A 20,333-nucleotide genomic window follows, 5' to 3' on the forward strand; every position below is an offset into this window, starting at 1 on the left:
GTGTACTACTCTTAGATAGGGTGCCAGTAAGGTTTGCAATAGGCATGCCATGGCTTTCCCTGGGATGGGTGACACCCCTGACTTAATTGAAAAGGACTGTGCTAATTCAGCAGCAGTCAATCGCATAGTCTCCAGTTTTAGAAAGAACAAGGAAGAGACCGGTCTACCTAAGGAATTCTGTAGGTATCAATTGGGGTAGGGAGGGTGTGAGAAGGAAATCAAGATTTTTGCAATGCAGCCATTAACTAGGAGATTAACACAAGGTTGTCCCATATGATCCCAGTTAGAAAGGAAAAGGCCTGTTGATGACTGTCAAGTCTAAGAAAAGTCACTTTTTATTGACTCTCAGGAACATTTAAGAGTCCACTTTAGTTGTCCCAAATTCCCAACTAGTAAACACAAAGAATTTTAAAGTTTTAAAAACTTTAAAACTGGAAACTTTAAAAAAAATTTTAAAGTTTCTTCAAACAGCCTGGCAGTAGGGAGGGAGGAAGAGGAGAGGAAAGAGACACTAATTTACAGTGACCTACCACAGAAAATTTTCTTTTAGGCATTCTGCTTAAGAATAAAGAGGCTCGTTATTCCTAAGCACAGATGTAAGACAACCCCACTCAACTTTTCACCAAGGCTTACCGGTGCGAAAAACAAAGGTTTTCTTGAGAACTGGCTCCTGCTGATGATAGAATATGCCCACAGCAGTAAGTAAGGCCCCATTCTCCTCTCACAAAGCAAATTTCAAAAGGCACAGAGCTCCTTTAGTTTACCTATTCCCCTCTTCCAGCCTTATCAATTAGTCTCCTCACTGCCTATCCTGGGACTCTAGTGGTAAATAAGCTGTTTAGATACCAACAAATTGCAATAGTGGACTTTCCTGGCACTACTGATTTGCATGTTTACAGTAACTTTTCTTATTGAGTTCTAGGTGCTTTGCATCACTACAACACTCCTTACGTAAGAAAAAATGTGTTACTGAGTAACACTGACAGCACTAAATCTCAGATTCAAAGACTTGAAAGTGCAGAGCAGATCCTGAATGTGGCCAAGCAAATGCCTTTCTCCAGTTTAGGATAAGCTGTTGATGATTCGCTTTAAAAAAAGAAATGGAACTAATGTCCAAACTTATGGGGTGTTTTGGGTGCTAACTAGCTATTTACGTAGAAAAACTGCTGAGAAAATGTGAATTTATGAGATGAAGGCTGAAATTTAAAAGTCCAAGTTTAATTTAACATTCTTCTTTTACCAGTCTTCCTGTCCCCAGAGTTCCACACCCCATTCCCAGTCCCCAACTCAGCTAGAGTAGGAATTTTAAAACATAATTTTGTTATTTCACTCCTTGCTTATATTCCATTCAAAGGACAAAGTCCAAATTCTAGCTAGACATACAGTATAATTCCTCATGATCTGACCTCTGCCTCCACTCTGGCCTCATCTTTCACCAGTCTTCACAACTCATACTAACTCATACTCATCCCTTAGGATGATCTTTCCAAGTGTGGACTAGGTTGGTAGAGAGGTGACAGTTAAGAGCATTGGCTCTGTGACTTTGAGTAAGGTAACTTACATCTCTAGGCCTCAGCCTACTCACCTGTAAAATCAATATAATAAAGTAACCATGTAGGTCTGTACTGAGAAAACATAATACTGGTAAAGTCTTTAGCAGTCTTAATACCTAATGAGGGCTTGCAAATATTATCTATTATTTTTATTATTACATACCTGTTAGTTGAGCTCCCTATATACCCCATCACAGCACTCATCGTTCCATATTATAATTGGCTATTAACTGGTCTCTAACACCTGTTGTTTGGTTTTCAATTGCTCTCCCTGCTCCCTTCCCACCACCACCAACACATACCCAGCATACTTGAGGACAACTTGCTCCCATTTGTAACTATGACCCACTCTGGCAAGTGATTCTTAAGGAGTTGCCACCCCTGGTTTGAGTTTTCAACTCAACCAGTGGTTCTCAACTGGGGATGATTTTGCCTCCCAGGGGACATTTGGCGATGTCTTGAGACATTTTTGGTTACTGTAATTCAGAGGAGGTACTACTGACACCTAGTGGTTAAAAGCCAAGAATGCTGCTAAACATTCTACAATGCACAGGGCAGGCCCCTAATACAAAGAATCACCTGGCCCAAAATGTCAATGGCACCAAGGTAGAGAAACCCTGAACTAACAGTAGGTTCAGGAATTACTTTATCACCAGCATCAAAACAATGCCAGACAAATTAGAAGCATTTCACAAATGGTGCATAAATAGAAGGAGCCTATAATTCCAGCACATGCTAAAACAATTTAAGCCACTACAATCTATAATCAGTATGTATAAATGCATGGAAACTAGCTAAGCCCTGCTAGCTAATCCTTATAGGTCCTTTCTATAAAGATCAATCATAATATATTTTTCCTGTTGTTTTAACAATCAACACTTCACTTTGAAAATCCTTTCCATTTAATTTCTACTGAAATAATGCTGCCCACCACAGGAGCACCAACTAAGATGGAAGACCAAAATGTTTAGTGTTCTTTAACTGAAAAGCCTAAAAATGCCACCACCCCCACACACTCACAGAGCAGTCAGAGGTAGATGCTGGCACCTTTTATATATGCTTTGAGCTACAATTCATCAATCGTTGAAATTCAAATAAGTGCAGAGGTGGTAGGTGGCAGAGTTTCACTAAGAAATGAAAAATCTCAGTGTCAAATATCATTAATAAAGTTGACATGCTTTTCTGCTAACATATAAAGGACAAGCAAGGGCAACACACATAGCCTTGTTTCAAGCACCTTCTGTTAACTCAAAATTACAAAAAAGTCTTCTACACTTTCAGATAAAGAATAATGGACCTGGAAGAACATGTAGACAAATACTAGAAATGTAACTGAGAATGAACTGGCAGAGTAGAAGTCAGTTACCATAAAGGATTTTTTAAATGGTTAAAGTTTGGAATCCTTCTAAAAGAGCAAAGTAATCTATAAACATTAATCAAGACTGACTTTAAAAGACAAGGTACTTAACATTTAATATTCTAATTAGTTGTTTGGGGGCATGTTTTTCCCGTAAGACACTGAACATATCCAATTTAATCTTTTCATATCTAACAAAACTTCAGTGCCTATCATGTAGGTAGCATAACACATTTAATGAATGAGCAAATGAAGTATCTGCAGACTTTCCCCCTGTAAATGCCTGTTCTAGTAAGATGTCCTTTTATGTAGTCGATTATCCATTTTGCCTTCCACTGTGCTTAATGTCCTAGTAAATCAAACTCAGAGGCACAACAAATGCTGTTTTCAGATCAAGCGTGTCAGATAGTAGATAACATCTCAGTAACTGTTTTATTAAACCAACCACTCCCGACCACCACCAAAAAAAGATTATTTCGCCTCCCGCCAACTATGACTTTACCATTCCTTACCTTCCTCTGGGGCAACTGAAGCTCCTTCAGGTAGTATAGGTTGTAATTCCCCAGTTTCAGAATTATTTTCCAAATCAGTCATTTGCATTCCTTCCAGACGACCTCCTTTAACACTAGTCCTCAAAGAGGGAGAAAATAACCTGATATTCTTGTATAACTAGTCACTGATATAATAATCTAAATTTTTTTCCTGTCCAGAAACTGAGCAAACTAAGTAGGGTATAGGGCACTGGTGTTTAATACTAAATTTCAAGTTTTACTTTTAAAAGATTCACTAGAAGACTCACAATGAAAGGTTATAAAGTGGTAGATTGCATCAACGTCAATATCCTCGTTGTGATAATATATCAGCATTTTGCAAAATGTTATAATTAGGGGAAACTGGATAAGGTACACAGACTCCCTCTATTCTTTCTTATAATTGCATGTGAATCTACAATTATCTCAATAAGAATTCCAATTTAAAAATAAATATAAATAGAAGTCCTTAATAACATGTTCTCACCAATATGGAAAGACTTTTGAGGTATACTGAGTAAGAAAACAAGGTGCACCTTTTGTATTAAAAAAGCTATATGGTCACTTAAATATTGCTTAAATATGCATGAAAGCTGAGAAGACAGCATATACAAAAAATTTAAAACAGCAGGAATGTGTGTGGGCAGAAGGTTGGAAAACAAAGCAGATGGGAGACAAAGATGGGGAAATTTTAACTTAATATTCTTTTTTTTAACTTCCATTTTTGAACCATTTATTACTAGCACTTTAAAATTTTTGCTTACACTACCTTAAATCAGGTAAGGAAAAAAAACACAAGCTGGAAAACACCACATGACCCAGGTTGGCAGTGTAATTAACTGTAAAATGAGGGTTATAGCTATGAGCTTTACACATTTATACAGGATTTTACAATCTAGAAAAAAGTGCACATTCATACACATTTAATCTTTATGACTAAAGGCAGATATAAATCTCCATAACAAATATAAAAACTAGTTGCAGCTTCATCTTGAAAGGAACATGTATAAAACCAGGCTAGGAAATGGGGAGGACAAGACAATCTCCAATGATTGTAACACCCTTCCACTGCTTAAACTTGAGCTAGAACAGAAAACAGCCACCAGCTGTCCTATTAGATGTGGTAATTATCCAGATCTTAAAACTCTATACAATTAAGTAAACTTAAGGGATATTAATCTTTCTCTAAATTTAATTCAAAGTTCTTTTCAAAGCCTCCAAGGTAGAATTATTCCACTGTTTAAAATTAGAAATGTATTTAATATCCATATAATAGATCAGCAAATGGATATTAATGGCTCATCTAGCACATTCACAGACAATACATTCCATAATCACTCTCTTTTAAATGGATGGAAGTTTAATTGACAATGTCGACTGGTTGACATGACTGGGATTTGAGTTTATGTTTGGGTGACATGACTGGGATTTGAGTTTATGTTTCCTGGGAGAGAGATAAAGGTACTGATGACCACATATATATATCCTTTTGGGAAATTCCAACTATGTGTTTTGAGGACACTTTCATAAAAGGGAAAAATAAGGTGAGATGAAAGCAGAAAAGCAGTTTTAAAATAAAATCGCCAGAAGTGCTTTGTTCTATACAAAATTCATGTAAAAGACCTATGGGACATAACATAGCATAGCACAAATGTCTTTGAAAAATATGGGACAGATGGAAAAAAAAGTTGACCCAAAAATGTCACAAGGCAGGGGTCACCCAAGGTTAAATAACATTATTATCCTAACTTCAGTGAAAATGAGCTCTAATGTATTCAAACTGAACTTCTGGTACTATCTCATTCTGTGAAGAAAGAAAAAGGTAAGGTCTCTGATGCTTGAAGTTACATTTTAATACAACAAATAAACTGTCTGCTAAAAAATTAACGAACTAGAAGTTTATTATGTTCATTACGTTGTAGACTTAAAGTGCCAAACAAAACTATTAGCTATTATTCCATTACATAAACAAAAGAACTTAATTTACCCCAAGGTGACCATTTTTCTCCTTTTTTCAATAGTAGGTAAGCCACTGAAAACTGCAACCACAACAGCATCTGAATCCAAAGCTTGACACTGCCGGTCTTCAGATTTGGGCAGAATGTCACCGATACTGCCATGTGTCAAGGCTCGGGGAGAACTGTGCCTGCTCCCAGACTGAGAGCTTCCTGGGGAGCCTACAAAAAATGAAGGGGATATTCAGAAAGAAGGCAAACAAACAAAAAGTTCTCTCTCTAGTTTCCACGTTAGGAGATCTCACTATACATATATTTTTAAACTGCAGGAAAACTCAAAAACAATTTTAAAATATAACCTAGTCTTTTTGATGCCAACTATTTAATATGCGGTCTAATGGCTGCACTTTCTTACTGATGGGTCTGTTCTGTGTGATCAAGGAACTTTCAAATTGAGTTTCAGCATTTTTGGTGCCTTTAGAGGTCTAAAGCTATACCATCAGATCAATTTCGAGTAACAGACATCTACCCACCAAGATCACATTCTAAACTCTCCAAACTTACCCTCAGACAGAGTTTGACAGTCTCCCTTTGAACGGCTATTTTCCCCAGAGTCTACTGCTCTTCGAAGTGACAGACTACCTGCTATACTGGACCGAGCTGGCTTGGGTGAATTACTCTTCTTATTTGTGGCTGTAAAGACATTTTAAAATATTTCTGATTATGATAAAATAGCACAAAACTTATTACCTAGGAAGTCAGAGAAAGATTTAATCTTATCATCCATGAAAGGTATTCCCATCTACTGTGTCCAAAAATAAACAGAACACTCTGGTCCCAACTGGTTTATTTGGGGTTTTATGCCAAAGGTATTCCTATTTTGCTGCTTGTGGAACAGTCTCAACTTACAAAAGTAGAAAATTATCAGTGAACTCCAAAAGAAGAATTGTACCAGACATGAACTCTAATCTCAGTTTAATTAAACTAAGTATTAACAACAGAACAATAACCACCAAAACACTTGGAAACTGTAGAATATTACTGGATTAAAAAGAAATGAACGCTAAATTAGAAACAAGCCACAATTATAATACTTCAAGATGTTTGTGGCTAAAACAGTAATTAGAGGAAAATGTATAGCCTTAAAATGAATTAATTAGGGCTCCCACTTTCCTGCCGGGGTCCTGCACTTCCCTGGTGCTGGGGCATCTCGACCTGCCAGTGCCACTGCCCCTGGTGATCTGGCATGGGATGGGAGACAGCTGTTGTAATCCCTTAAGCACGGGCACTATTAAACAAATGGTCGGGTTACGTCTTATCTTTAGAGATTGGTAAGATCCTGGTAGAGGATGTGGAGAACAGCTTCTTTTTGAATGTCAACTCCCAAGTAAAAATGGTGTGTCAGATTCTTGCTAAGGATCCTAAATTGCAGCAAGGCTACAATGCTATGGGATTCTCCCAGGGAGGCCAATTTCTGAGGGCAGTGGCTCAGAGATGCTCCTATGATCAATCTCATCTCAGTTGAGGGACAACATCAAGGTGTTTTTGGACTCCCTCACTGCCCAGGAGAGAGCTCTCACATCTGTGACTTGATCAGAAAAACAGTGAATGCTGGAGCTTACAACAAAGCTATACAAGAACGCCTGGTTCAAGAAGAATATTGGCACGACCCCATAAAGAAGGACATAGCAACCACAGCATCTTCTTGGCAGATATTAATCAGGAGAGAGGTGTCAATGAGTCCTACAAGAAAAACCTGATGGCCCTGAAGAAGTTTGTGGAGGTGAAATTCCTCAATGATTCCACTGTGGACCCCGTGGATTCTGAGTGGTTTGGATTTTACAGAAGTGGCCAAGCCAAGGAAATCATTCCCTTACAGGAGAGCACCCTGTACACACAGGACCCCCTGGGGCTAAAGGCAATGGACAACGCAGGACAGCTGGTGTTCCTGGCTCTCGAAGGGGACCATCTTCAACGGTCTGAAGCATGGTTTTATGCCCACATCATACCCTTCCTTGAGTGAAACCGTTGTAGTTTGCACCAGAGCTCAGGGAACCCCTCACACTTCCAAACCAGTTCCCTCCATGGCCAAGCCTGAGCTCAGATCCAGCTAGCAACTAATCCTTCTCTTGTCACCATCTAACATGCCCTGCTTGGAAAGATCCAAGATTGGAATCTTATCCTTTGCCTCATCCTATCAGCATATGATGTTGAATGCAAGTTTAATTAGCTAAATAACCATGGAGATTGTTTTACAACCCTTTGATGTGGTCAGACTGTTTTAGGAATTAGGAGTTTGCTGCAGGTCAGTGGCAGAACTGTGCCCAGGCCCGGAAGAGACTGAACAAAGTAAACCAATGAGATAGAGTCTAAGGCAGATGCCTTTCTCAGGAAAATCTAGCCACATCTCAAACCAAGAGGCCAGTACCCAGGCCTGAGGTATTCACATAAATGCTTTCTCAGTTGTGCTGGTGGAGATTTGACCAGTGCTTGGAAAAGTATTGCTTGGATGATGTGTCCACATTATTTCTTGAGGCTGTCCTCCTCTCTTTGAGTGTGCTGCTCTTTGTGGTGTTTTAGCTATTATTAGACAAATTCCGGCAGCCCACCATCTTGCCTTGGTAGCACTTTTTTGTCTCCTCAGGTAGTGATGAATTAGTTGCTCTGTCACAAAAGCAGGGAAAGAGCAGCCAAGGATTGCTTAAGGGAGGAAGTGTACGTATTGCTTAACTTACACGGGGAGGGGGAGGTTTAAAGAAAAATGTAAAATGAAAAAGGAGGAGGTAGCTGGCTCTTTCCATTCCATCCTTGATGAACTTGTCCTTTCTAAATATGACTTGTGGTCTGGATTCTAGAGTCACTCTATTGCTGGCATTAGCAAAGAATGGGAGGGAAAATGTGAAGAGATCAGGCTTTCTAACTTCCGGCTCAAAAACCTGAGATTACTGCGCACTTCAAACTGCTTCTGCTGTGTTCTGTGAAAAAAAGATTGTTTGCTCAAAAAGCTTAGGGAATATTCCATATCCCTTTTCTCCTCTTGAAGATCAACCCACCTTAGAATATTAAGGACTCTGAGAATTCCTGTTACAGTACAGAACACCAACCTTAATCTACCGTTTCCCACACTATTTGAGCGTGGACGTCTTAGCCCCTACTCCTTTATCCCATGAAAACCTAGCAACACTTTTTGGAAGACTGTTCTGCAGAATGCCAGTTTGCGGAAACGGTTAGCTGTACTTGGGGGAAGCACTTTGTTACTGCTGCAAAGTTTACCCTCTGTGATTTTTCTTTCACCTCTCTCAAGACTTTTCAACTAAGAGGATGAAAGGTAAGAAGTGGGGACGTGTGAAAATAATTCTATGAATTTGTCTAAAATAAAGAGTAGCTTCTTAAAAAAAAAAAAGAATTAGAAAAAACGGAAACTAAATGGCCTAACATGCATAAACTCAAGGAGATGGAAAAATGATAAAAAGAAATAAAAAGAAAGCAGAAGAGATGCATTAAAAGGTAACAGGGCTTCCCTGGTGGCGCAGTGGTTGAGAGTCCACCTGCCGATGCAGGGAATGCAAGTTCGTGCCCTGGTCCGGGAGGATCCCACATGCTGCGGAGCGGCTGCGCCCGTGAGCCATGGCCGCTGAGCCTGTGCATCCGGAGCCTGTGCTCCACAACGGGAGAGGCCACAGCAGTAAGGGGCCCGCGTACCGAAAAAAAAAAGGTAATAAACAGGTTCAACAAGGTAGTGGGATATAAGATCAACAATCAACTGACTTTTTATACATCAGCAAAGAACAAGCCGAGAATGAAATTAAGAAAACAATTCCATTTACAATAGCATCAAATAGAATAAAATACTTAGGGAAAAATTTAACAAAGAAATGTTAAGACTTGTATATTTTTGAAAGAAAATAAAGAAAAAAGGAAAAATATTCTGTGTTCATTAACTGGAAGACTTAATATTGTTAACATGGCAATACTCCCAAACTTGATCTACAATACAGATTCAACACAATCCCTATAAAAATTCCAACTGTCTTTTTTTTTTTTTTTTGCAGAAATTGACAAGCTGATCCTAAAATTCATAGAAAAATGCAAAAGATCCAGAATACCCCAAAACACTCTTGTATGGAGGACTCACACTTATGATTTCACAACTTGCCATAAAACTATAGTATCAAGATTGTGGTACTGGTGTAAAGACGGAAGTATAGACCAATGGAACAGAACTGAGAGTCCAGAAATAAACTCTTATATTTACGGTCAATTAATTTTTGACAAGGTGGCCAAGATAATTCAATGGGCAAAGAAAAAGAAAAGATGGACAATAACAAGTGTTGATAAGGATATGGAGAAATTGGAACCCTATATACTGTTGAAGAATGTAAAATGGTGCAGCTGCTTTGGAAACAGTATGGCTGTGCCTCAAAAAGTTAAACATAGTTCTCATACAATCCAGCAATTCCACTCCTAAGCATATACTTAAATAAAAACATATGTCCCCACAAAAAACTGTACATGAATGTTCATAGCATCATTATTCATAATAGCTAAAAAGTGGGAAAAAAAAATCCAAGCCCTCATCAACTAATGAGTAGATCAAACAAAAAGTGGTACCCACATACAATGAAGTATCATTCAGCCATAAAAAGGAATGAAATAATACATGCTACATTACAGATGGCCCTTGAACACATTATGCTAAGCCAGAGAAGCCAGATACAAAAGGCTTCATATTGTGTGATTCCATTTATATGAAAAGTCCAGAAGCAAATCCACATAGACAAAATAGATTAGCAGTTACCAGGGGGATAGGGGGAAGGGGAAGATGGGGAATAATAACAGTTCATGGGTATGGAGTTTACGGCAAGAGTGAAAGCAGCTCTTTTGTCCCTTTCCTGTTTGCCCATTTCTGTTCCCCTCTAACCTTAAAAGAACCTAATTATAGGAATGAGATCACTAGGCAATTTAACTCAACTCTTGACTTTTGCTCTCCTGAATGCACACCATGCCTTGTTGATTCTTTTCCTAGAAAAAAAGAAGTAAGAATGAAGAATTTAGCAGTTTAAAAAAATGACTAGCTTTCTACTCCCAACAGCCCCCCTAAGCAATCCTGCTTGGGATCACTTGGGCAAGATAACATCTGAAGGGAGAGTCAGCCAATGTGCACACAGACTGGAGAATGATGCAGAACCCAACCTCCTGCCTCGATGATTCACTGAGGTTCCCCCCCACCCCCCCACCCCATTCTTCCCCTTAAAAACTGTCATGAAAAAAAAAAAAAAAAACTGTCATGGCTAAGCATGATCTTCGCAGTTGGCCTCTGGACACAAGTCTACCGTCCCCCCAGACTGCCGGCTTTTCTGATTAAAGCACCTTTCCTTTCTACTGACACTTGCCTCTCAAATTATTGGCTTTGGAGCAGCAAGCAGCCGAACCTAAGTTTGGTAATAAGAGGAGGGATGAAAATGTCCTAGACTTAGATAATGGTGACTGTCACACAATTCTGTAAATATACTAAAAACTGCTGAATTGTACATCTGGGGAAAAAAGGTGCTGTGAGAAAAAATTATGACCAATTTCTCCACTGCAAAGTATACATAAACTATTGGTTAAGGGAAAAAAATGAAGAAGAGATGCATTAACAGAAACAAAGGCAGAAATTAACATAATAAAAAGAAGACAGTAGATGAAATAAATCTAAGAACTAGGTCTTTGAAGACATGAATAAAATGGACAAGCCTCTAGCAAGTCAAATCAAGGGAAAAAATAAAACACAAATAAGCAATGATATAACTGAAAAAGTTAATATCCCATATGCAGAGGAAGTTTCTAAAATTTAAGGGAACAAATGACTTTATACCAATACATTTATCTAATAAAATTAATTTTCTAGGAAAATTAATTATGAAAACTGATTTAAGAAGCAGCAGAAATATGAGACCAATAAACACACAGAAATGAAAAAGGCTGTTAAAGTTTTATCCCTGAAAGAACCACCAGATAGTTTTATGGATGAGTTTCATTACACTTTTAACGAGCAGATAACATGTTAAAATAATTTTACAGCATAGAAAAGGACAAAAGCTTCTGAATTTATTCTACGAGATTGGCATAAATTTGGAACTCAGATGTGTTAAGGATAGTATAATGAAACTATAGCTCAATTTTACTTATTGACTACATAGTCAAGAATCCTAAGTATTAGCTAGGACTTCCCTGGCAGTCCAGTGGTTAAGACTCCACACTTCCACTGCAGGGGGTGCAGGTTCGATCCCTGGTAGGGGGAACTAAAATCCCGTATGCTGCGCAGCCAAAAAAAAAACGAATCCTAAGTATTAGCAAACTAAAAACAGCCAGTACAGTTAACCCTTGAAGAATAGGGGATTAGGGACGCCAACCCTCCACGCAGTCAAAAATCCAGGTATAACTTTAGAGTCGGCCCTCCTTACCGGTGGTTCAGCATCCAAAGACTCAGCCAACTGCAGATTCATTGAAAAACATCTGTGGGTAGGAGGACCCACACAGTTCAAAACCATGTTGTTCAAGGGTCAATGGTATATTAAAAAACTACAAACCAAAACCAAGTAGAAAGACTCATTCTAGAATTTCAAGAATGGTCAGTATTGGATAAATAATATAATTCTCTGTGTTCACAAAGTAACAGGGCAAAATAATATGATTGTTTTGACTGACAATAAAAAAGCATTTGACATAATTCTACACAACTTCTTGGCTTAAAAAAACTCTTAGTAAGTAGTGTTGACTGAAAAAAATGCACACCCTAAAAGTTGAGAATTATGTTTTATTTGGCGGAGTTTCTGAGGACTTCAAGCCCGGGAGGCAGCCTCTCAGAATAGTTCTGAGGGACTGTTCCAAAGAGGCAATGGAGGAGCCAGGATATATATGGGTTTTTTCAACAAAGACCAGGTAGTTGGCACATCAAAAGATTACAGTCAGTTACAAAATATCAAAAAAACCAAAAAATCCCACAGATATCTCAAGTTAATGAATTAGCACTTTTCTACGTATGGGAAGATGCAAGAGTCTGGGCTAATTGAAATCATTCCTTTCTTTCTCATCCTGAATTCCCTCAGGACTCTTTCCCATTCTGAATTTCCTCACGCAGCTGCAACATCCTTTGTTTACTGATATGGCACACAACATTTTTTCATTCACAGTAGGAAAAGAGGTAGTTTGGTGTAATGGTGAAAGCCACAGGCTTTAAGGTTCAAGTTCTTAGCTCTGCAATTACCACTGTGAAACTCTAGGACCCTTTAATGCCCTGTGCCTCAGTTTCTTTATCTGTAAATTGGGGATAAAAATAACTTGCCTCATCGAGTTGTTGGGATTAAGTGAGTTAATACATGTGACTCAGAATAGTTAGAATGATACCTGGTACACAATAAACACTTAGTAAATGTTAACCATTATAGTAAATGTAAGCCATTATTGTTGTTAGGAATAGAAAGATATATTTTTCAACTTGATAAAAACTACCTTTTGAAACATAAACATATAGCAAAATTCGAACTTAATGAGATTAAGAACTAAAGGAATTCCCAAATAGAGTTGAAAACATTACAAAAATTCTATTATTGCTATTAGTTAACATTGTTCTGAGGTCCCAGCCTAGACAATGCAATATGAAAAGTAAATAGGCAGGAAAGGAGTGGATAAACGATGAATATTTCCTGATGATATGATTGTCTACATAGAAAATTCAATATAATTGACTAAAAAACTTAACAATTTAAAAAGTTCACTAAGTGGGTTGAATACATATTAAAACCAGTAGTCTTCCTGTATGTCAGTAACTAATAATTAGAAAATATTATGGGGGGAAAAGAGATCCCATCACAACAGCAACCTAAATTATAATATACCTAGAAATTAATAACAAGACACATGCAGAACTTATATGAAGAAAACTAAAACTCTGAAGAAGTATATGTCCATAACAGATGACTTGAATAAATGGAAACACCACATTCCTAAATTTGAATGTTTTAGTACTGAAAAGATGTCAATTCCTCAAATTAAATGTTAATTAATGCATTAAATGTAACACAATTCCAGTCAAAATTAATTTCTGGAAGAGTAAACATGTAAGAGCCATCAAAGAAGTTTTGAAAACAAAAATAAAATGAATGCTACAATAGCTACGACATGGAAGCAACCTAAATGTCCATCAACAGAGGAATGGATAAAGAAGATGTGGTACATATATACAGTCAAATATTACTCAGCCATAAAAGAGAACAAAATAATGTCATTTGCAGCAACATGGATGGACCTAGAGATTCTCACGCTGAGTGAAGTAAGTCAGACAGAGAAAGACAAATATCACATGATGTCGCTTATATGTGGAATCTAAAAAAAGGCTACAAATGAACTTATCTACAAAACCGAAATAGAGTTACAGATGCAGAAAATAAACTTATGGTTACTGGGGAGTGGGGCTGGATAAATTGGAAGACTGGGATTGAGACATACACACTACTACATATAAAATAAATAACTAACAAGTACCTACTGTATAGTACAGGGAACTCTACTCAATACTCTGTAATGGCCTCTATGGGAAAAGAATCTAAAAAAGATTGGATTGTATGTATTTGTATAACAGATTCACTTTGCTGTACAGCAGAAACTAACACAATATTGTAAATTACCCCAATAAAATTTTTTGAAAATTAAAATTAAAAAAAAAGAAGGCAAACATATCACAGTATTACAAACTATAAAACTACAATGGTTAAAAAAGTGTGGGTCTGGTACACAACACAACAAATATCTGGTTGAACAATATCAAATTGCTGTTTTTATATGTTAAAAAAAAGTTTCATGGGACTTCCCTGGTGGTCCAGTGGTTAAGAATCTGCCTTCCAATGCAGGGGACGCGGGTTCGATACCCGGTCGGGGAACTAGGATCCCACATGCTGAGGGGCAACTAAGCCTGCGTGCGCAACTACAGAGCCCATGCACTCTGGAGTCCATGCACTCTGGAGCCCATGCGCCACAACTAGAGAGAAGCCCGCATGCCACAACAAAGAGCCCGTGTGCCACAACGAAAGATCCCGCACACCGCAACTAAGACCCGATGCAACCACAAATAAATAAATAAATATTAAAAAGAAAGAAAGAAAGAAAATGGTTTCTTGGGAATTCCCTGGCAGTCCAGTGGTTAGGACTCTGTGCTTCCATTGCAGGGGGCACAGGTTCGATCCCTGGTCGGGGAACTAAAATCCTGCAAGCCGAGTGGTGTGGCCAGAAACAAACAAAAAGTCTCATATTGGCAATTTCACCTGGTTCAGCCTCTATGAATGAATTTAAAAACAGAACTATGTAAATACGGCAATTTGGTCTATAATATAAAGGATGAGTTCCATATTGTTGAGCAGAGCAGATTCTTCAAAAAACATGTTTCGTGGGCTTCCCTGGTGGCGCAGCGGTTGAGAGTCTGCCTGCCAATGCAGGGGACACGGGTTCGTGCCCCGGTCCAGGAAGATCCCACATGCCGCAGAGCGGCTGGGCCCGTGAGCCATGGCCGCTGAGCCTGCGCGTCCGGAGCCTGTGCTCCGCAACGGGAGAGGCCACAGCAGTGAGAGGCTCGCGTACCACAAAAAAAACAAACACAAAAAACATGTTTCGTTTGGGTGGGTGGGTTGGGCAGGGGGGTGGATCACTGAACTTATTACCTCACACACCATCATGGAAAAAACAAATTACATATGGAATAATGACCTAAATGTAAAAAAGTTAAAAAACAAAACTAGAACTAAGAAAATAAGTGTTGTTTTTATAAACTTGGAGTTGAAAAGGCCTTCCAAATAAAAACATTAAATCCCCAAACCATGAATACTCTTAATAGATCTTGAAATTTAAAAATTTAAAATTTCATGTTTAGCAGAAAACAAAAACAAGTGACAACAGGGGAAGTATCTGCAGAAATATGTAACAAAAACTTTTTGCAAAAGTCCATCCAAAAAGCATTATTTCTTTTGGTTTTAAATTTTCATTTCCTTGACAACTAGATATGGTTGAGTATCTTTTCATACATTTACTGCCGTTTTGTATTTCTACTTATGTTAACAACCTAATCATAACCTTTACTCATTTTTCTATTATACTGTCATCTTTATTTAAGAGAATCCTATGTATTTGGCAATTATCCCCTTTCCTATTCATCTCTACTGTATTATTGCCATCAGTACCAAGCATTAATATATCCCATTTTAATAAACACACATATGGAGAGCCCAGAAATAAATCCTCATATACATGGTCAACCCAAGTACCCATCAAAAGATGAATGGGTGAACAAATGAGTATATACACACACAGTGGAATATTATGCAGCCATAAAAAGGAAGAGAATATCAGCAACCCACAAGATATTCCTTGTGTCTGTTCATGAAACATCTATTCTTGAACAGATATTTGCACTGAATGGTACAACATGGATGAACCCTGAGAAGCTTATGCTAAGTGAAATAAGTCAACCACAAAAGGGCAAATACTCTATGTTTTCACTTATATGAGGTATCCAGAGAAATCAAATTCATACAGACAGAAAGCAAAATGGTTGCTGCCAGGAGATGGGGGGAGGAAGAAGGGAGAGCTACCGTTTAATAGGTATAGAGACTCAGTTTTGCAAGATAAAAAGAAAAGTTCTGTGGATGGATGGTGGTGTTGCTGGCACAACAACGTGCATGTACTTAATGCCATTGATAGGTACACATAAAAAGGTGAAGATGGTAAATTTTGTTTAACAAAATGTGTTAAAATTTACCATGATTTAAAAAAAACTTTTTTTAAATTAAACACAATTAGCATATGAACCAGCAATCCCACTTTAGGTATATACCCCAAAAAACTGAAAGCAGAGACTTGAACAGATATTTGCACACATGTGTTCATAGCTGCATTATTCATGACAGCCAAAAAGTGGAAACAACCCAAATGTCCATCAACAGATGAATGGGTAAACATAATGTAGTATATATATATATATGTATATATATATATATATATGTATATATATATATATATATATGTATATATATATATATATATATATATACATATATATATACACACACACACATATACATACAAGGGAATATTACTTGGCCTGAAAAAGAAATGAATTTCTGACACTTGATACAATACGGATGAACCCTGAAGAAATTATGCTAAAGTGAAATAAGTCAGACACAAAAAGACAAATATTGTATGATTCTACTTATATGAGATATCTAGAATAGTCAAGTTTATAGAAACAGAAAGTATAATAGTAGTTACCAGAGGGTAGGGGAAAGGGGGAATGCCCAGTTACTGTTCGAAGGATACAGAATTTCAGTTTGGGATGATGAAAAAGTTCTGGAGGTGAATAGTGATGACTGTTGCACGACAGTGTGAATGTACTTAATGCCACTGAATTGTACAGTTAAAAATAGTTAAAATGGGGCTTCCCTGGTGGCGTAGTGGTTGAGAGTCCGCCTGCCAATGCAGGGGACACGGGTTCGTGCCCTGGTCTGGGAAGATCCCACATGCCGCGGAGCGGCTGGGCCCGTGAGCCATGGCTGCTGAGCCTGCGTGTCTGGAGCCTGCGCTCCGCAACGGGAGAGGCCACAACAGTGAGAGGCCCGCATAACGCAAAAAAAAAAAAAAAAAAAAAAAGTTAAAATGGTAAATTTTATGTTATGTATATGTACCACCAAAAACACCCAGCTAAGAAAAGCATATATGTTTAAGAAAATGAAAGAAAACAACACACAGATAACAAACTCTTTCCTGACTCCACAACCCCTCCAGTGACCACCCAATTTATTGTGACAGTTCTTGAAGGAGCTGCGCAGACATGCTCTGCTTTCTCACCTCATTCACTTCTGCTATACCCCTAAATGGAAATGGTTCTTAAAAGGGTCACCTGCCCTTCATTTTGACACCTCTCAATGATACAACCACTCCACTGTTTTGAGACGCATTTAAAAATTTTTTTGAGATTTCATTTCTTCTAGTTTTTCTCTGCCCTTAATGATTGCTCTTTTCAATTTCCTTTGCTGGCTTCCCCTTCATTACCAGGCCTTTAAATATTTAAGTGCCCAGAACCAAAATTTCTCCATTTACATTCCCTTCATACTTGATCCCTGGCTTTAAACAACATCTGATACTGTTGACTTCCAACTGTTTATATCCAGCTTTAACCCCATATCCTTCAGACTTATGTAGCACTCAACTGCCTATGAGATATTTACTAGAGTATCTAGCAGACATCTCAAACCTAGTATGTTTAAAAAAGAACTCCCGACTTCCTGCCCCTATGGCACAACAATCCCCATACCTGCTTCTTCCTTATTTGATTTGTGTCTCAATTAATGACACCACCTGTCACTAAGTTGCTTAGACCAAACACTGAAACATCATTCTTAGTTTTTTTCTTTCCCTTAAACCTTTCTTACGAGGTTTGTGGCAAAGAACTGAGCCCTCCTGGTGTAAAATATCTACTGTATGTAATAGATTAACTTCTGTCCTATGTACCTAGAGTAGTACTAGTTATATACCATCCTTGGGAGAATTAAGAAAGGCTGGAAGACCATGAGCAAGCCCACCTACCCAGTGTAGTAACTCCAGAATAAGTCACCGTATTTCACACAAGCTATTGTTACAGGCCTCACAACTCCCACTCTCAACCCTTTTCAGACCCTTCTTCACACAACAAAGAAAGTCATCTCTGTAAAAAGGTGTATCAGATCATAAACACCCCCCTGATTTTCATTCTCTAGAGACTTTCTCCTAAAATCAGAATAAAACTCAAACTCCTTATTGAGGTCTTATAAGACCTACCTGATTTAGCTCCTGCCTACCTCTCTGACTTATTTCCTGTCACTCTCGCCTCTGCTTAATTCACCATGTTCAGCCAAAATGGTCTTCCTTCGAGCCTTCAAACATGCAGAGCAAATCCTTTATATGGGACTTTGCATTTTCCTTTCTGTTTACCCTGAAGAATGCTTCCCCCAGATCTCTGCATGGCTGCCACCTTCTTAACTTTCAGATATCAGTTCAACTGTTGCCTCCTGAGAGACTTTCTGACTACCCTAACTAAAATAGCACACACCTCACTTGCTCTGCCCATCTCACTCTGTTGTTTACTTCACGTGCTTTTTACTAACTGAAATTATCTTTACTTGTCTACACATTTTAATGTCCAATTCCTATCACATGAATACATGAATGCAAGATCCACGAGGTTAAGGATTTTGTCTTGTTTGTTGACCCATATAGAATAAGCAACCAAGAAATGTTAGCTCTGTTACACAGCAGAAAATACAGAGTCAGTTTTGGATGGGAGAAAAGGCTGTTTGCATTTGTAGTCTTAATTCATTGTGAGGGAGATGTTTGAATATTATTATTCTGAAAATAACCTGTCCTCTAGCTTCCCAAATGACACATGGAGAAATAAAACTAATAGAATCTTTCTCACTTACAGTTTCGTATGTAACAACTGGCAATTGATGACCTTGCCAAGAGCTCCATTCCCAAATCCTGTAATCTGCTGGAGTTTTCGGTTCCACATGCAGCCAGAGCTGCCTGGTCAACAGAAAGAAGGCTTGCCGGCATGTCTCCAGAAGCGGCGTTGCTGCTTTTTATTTCTGGAAGTGTATTCTTTACATCAGTTTTCATACATCGAACTTCAGCTATTTGAGTTTTGAGTCTTTTTAGCATCTTTAAATCAGAGGGAACTCGCCACATTGCCTGCTGCTTCCTTTGGTCTTTATCTTTTCGAGAACACGATGCTTCAGAGAGAAAGTGACAAGTCATGTTAATATAGACTTTAACATTCATGAAACCATTCTATACTGTGACTATAAGCAAATTTGAGGTGTAAATAACTTAAGGTGATTTAGGTGGTATCAACATAAAAGCATGCATTAAATCCCATTAATGAAAATAAAGACAGACACAAGTATCCTACTCTATTCACACCTACAAAGTTAAAATCTGGGTCACATTATAATCACTCAAATCTGAATTATGTATTTACTTCTAAAAGTTTTAAAAGCTGCCCTACTGCCTGGGCTTTCTTCTTTATAGTTTTCCACTTTTCTCAAATTTTCTATACTGAGCTTTTATTATGTTCACAATAAAAAAAAACCAGAAAAAACATAAACCTAGAAGCCACTTAGTCTAATATGCTATACATATTATATAAAAAATATATGCTAACTGAATTTAAAAAATTGATTTACTGAACTATCATCCAATGTAGATACAGCTATTAAGTGCCATGGAATATCATAAAAAACTAGTTCCTTGTCACTGAGTCTTTGCAGCCACTAAACTAACAATGCTTTCACTCTTCCAAGAGAAAGTAGTTAAAGTTGTTTTTAATTTCTTTTCGCCCACCCAAATATTAAGAAGAGAGAAATGACCAAGGAAAACACACACTTTCTATGCAGGAAGAGCAAATGAGGTAGATATTTTGGAAATCAAAGAACATTATGACTGACGCAAAGCAAAAAGAAACAAAGTTCCCTACCCAAAAAAATACCACACACCCCTCCCAACAAACAGGGGACCAATAGGTACCCTAAGTAGACAAAAGAACAATTCGGAATGATAGCTGAACCTGCTTACACACTGTAACAATCTACTGCCATATAACAGGGCAAGGTAGCATCCTAGTGTGTGCAACAGCTATCACCCCACTTCTACCATGCGAAAAGAACCCAGATTGTGTTCAGGTATTAGGTGGGCAGCAGTGTGCTCTGGACGGTTAGGTCCATCCTTTGTTCGGCCCCAGAGGATATGAGTCTAGGACTGGTCTAAGCTCATTCCTCTTTGAGCATTTAGGGTGGGCACATGGCTCAGAGTTTCAGCCAAAAGCTGGGGGGAGGGGAGGCAGAGATTTTCTATCCTGATAAGGAGATTTTATTAT

General features: G+C 38.1%; 1 protein-coding gene and 1 pseudogene across 3 annotated transcripts in view; one reads left to right on the plus strand and one right to left on the minus strand.

Annotated features, from left to right (window-relative positions):
• Positions 1–20,333, minus strand: part of TRIM37 (tripartite motif containing 37) — a 114,699-nt gene that overhangs the window by 8,502 nt on the left and 85,864 nt on the right. For all 3 annotated transcript variants that reach the window (XM_029211623.1, XM_029211624.1, XM_029211625.1), the window contains exons 19-22: positions 18,883–19,191; positions 5,960–6,088; positions 5,428–5,617; positions 3,423–3,541 (exon numbers count right to left, since the gene is read on the minus strand). In XM_029211623.1, the coding sequence (XP_029067456.1) occupies positions 3,423–3,541; positions 5,428–5,617; positions 5,960–6,088; positions 18,883–19,191 (747 nt within the window). The remainder of the gene's footprint in view (positions 1–3,422; positions 3,542–5,427; positions 5,618–5,959; positions 6,089–18,882; positions 19,192–20,333) is intronic.
• LOC114888572 lies at positions 6,452–7,418 on the plus strand (annotated as a pseudogene).

This window comes from Monodon monoceros, unplaced genomic scaffold (assembly GCF_005190385.1).
Source record: "Monodon monoceros isolate NGI ecotype Baffin Bay Population unplaced genomic scaffold, NGI_Narwhal_1 Super_Scaffold_9, whole genome shotgun sequence".
Lineage (NCBI taxonomy): Eukaryota > Metazoa > Chordata > Mammalia > Artiodactyla > Monodontidae > Monodon > Monodon monoceros.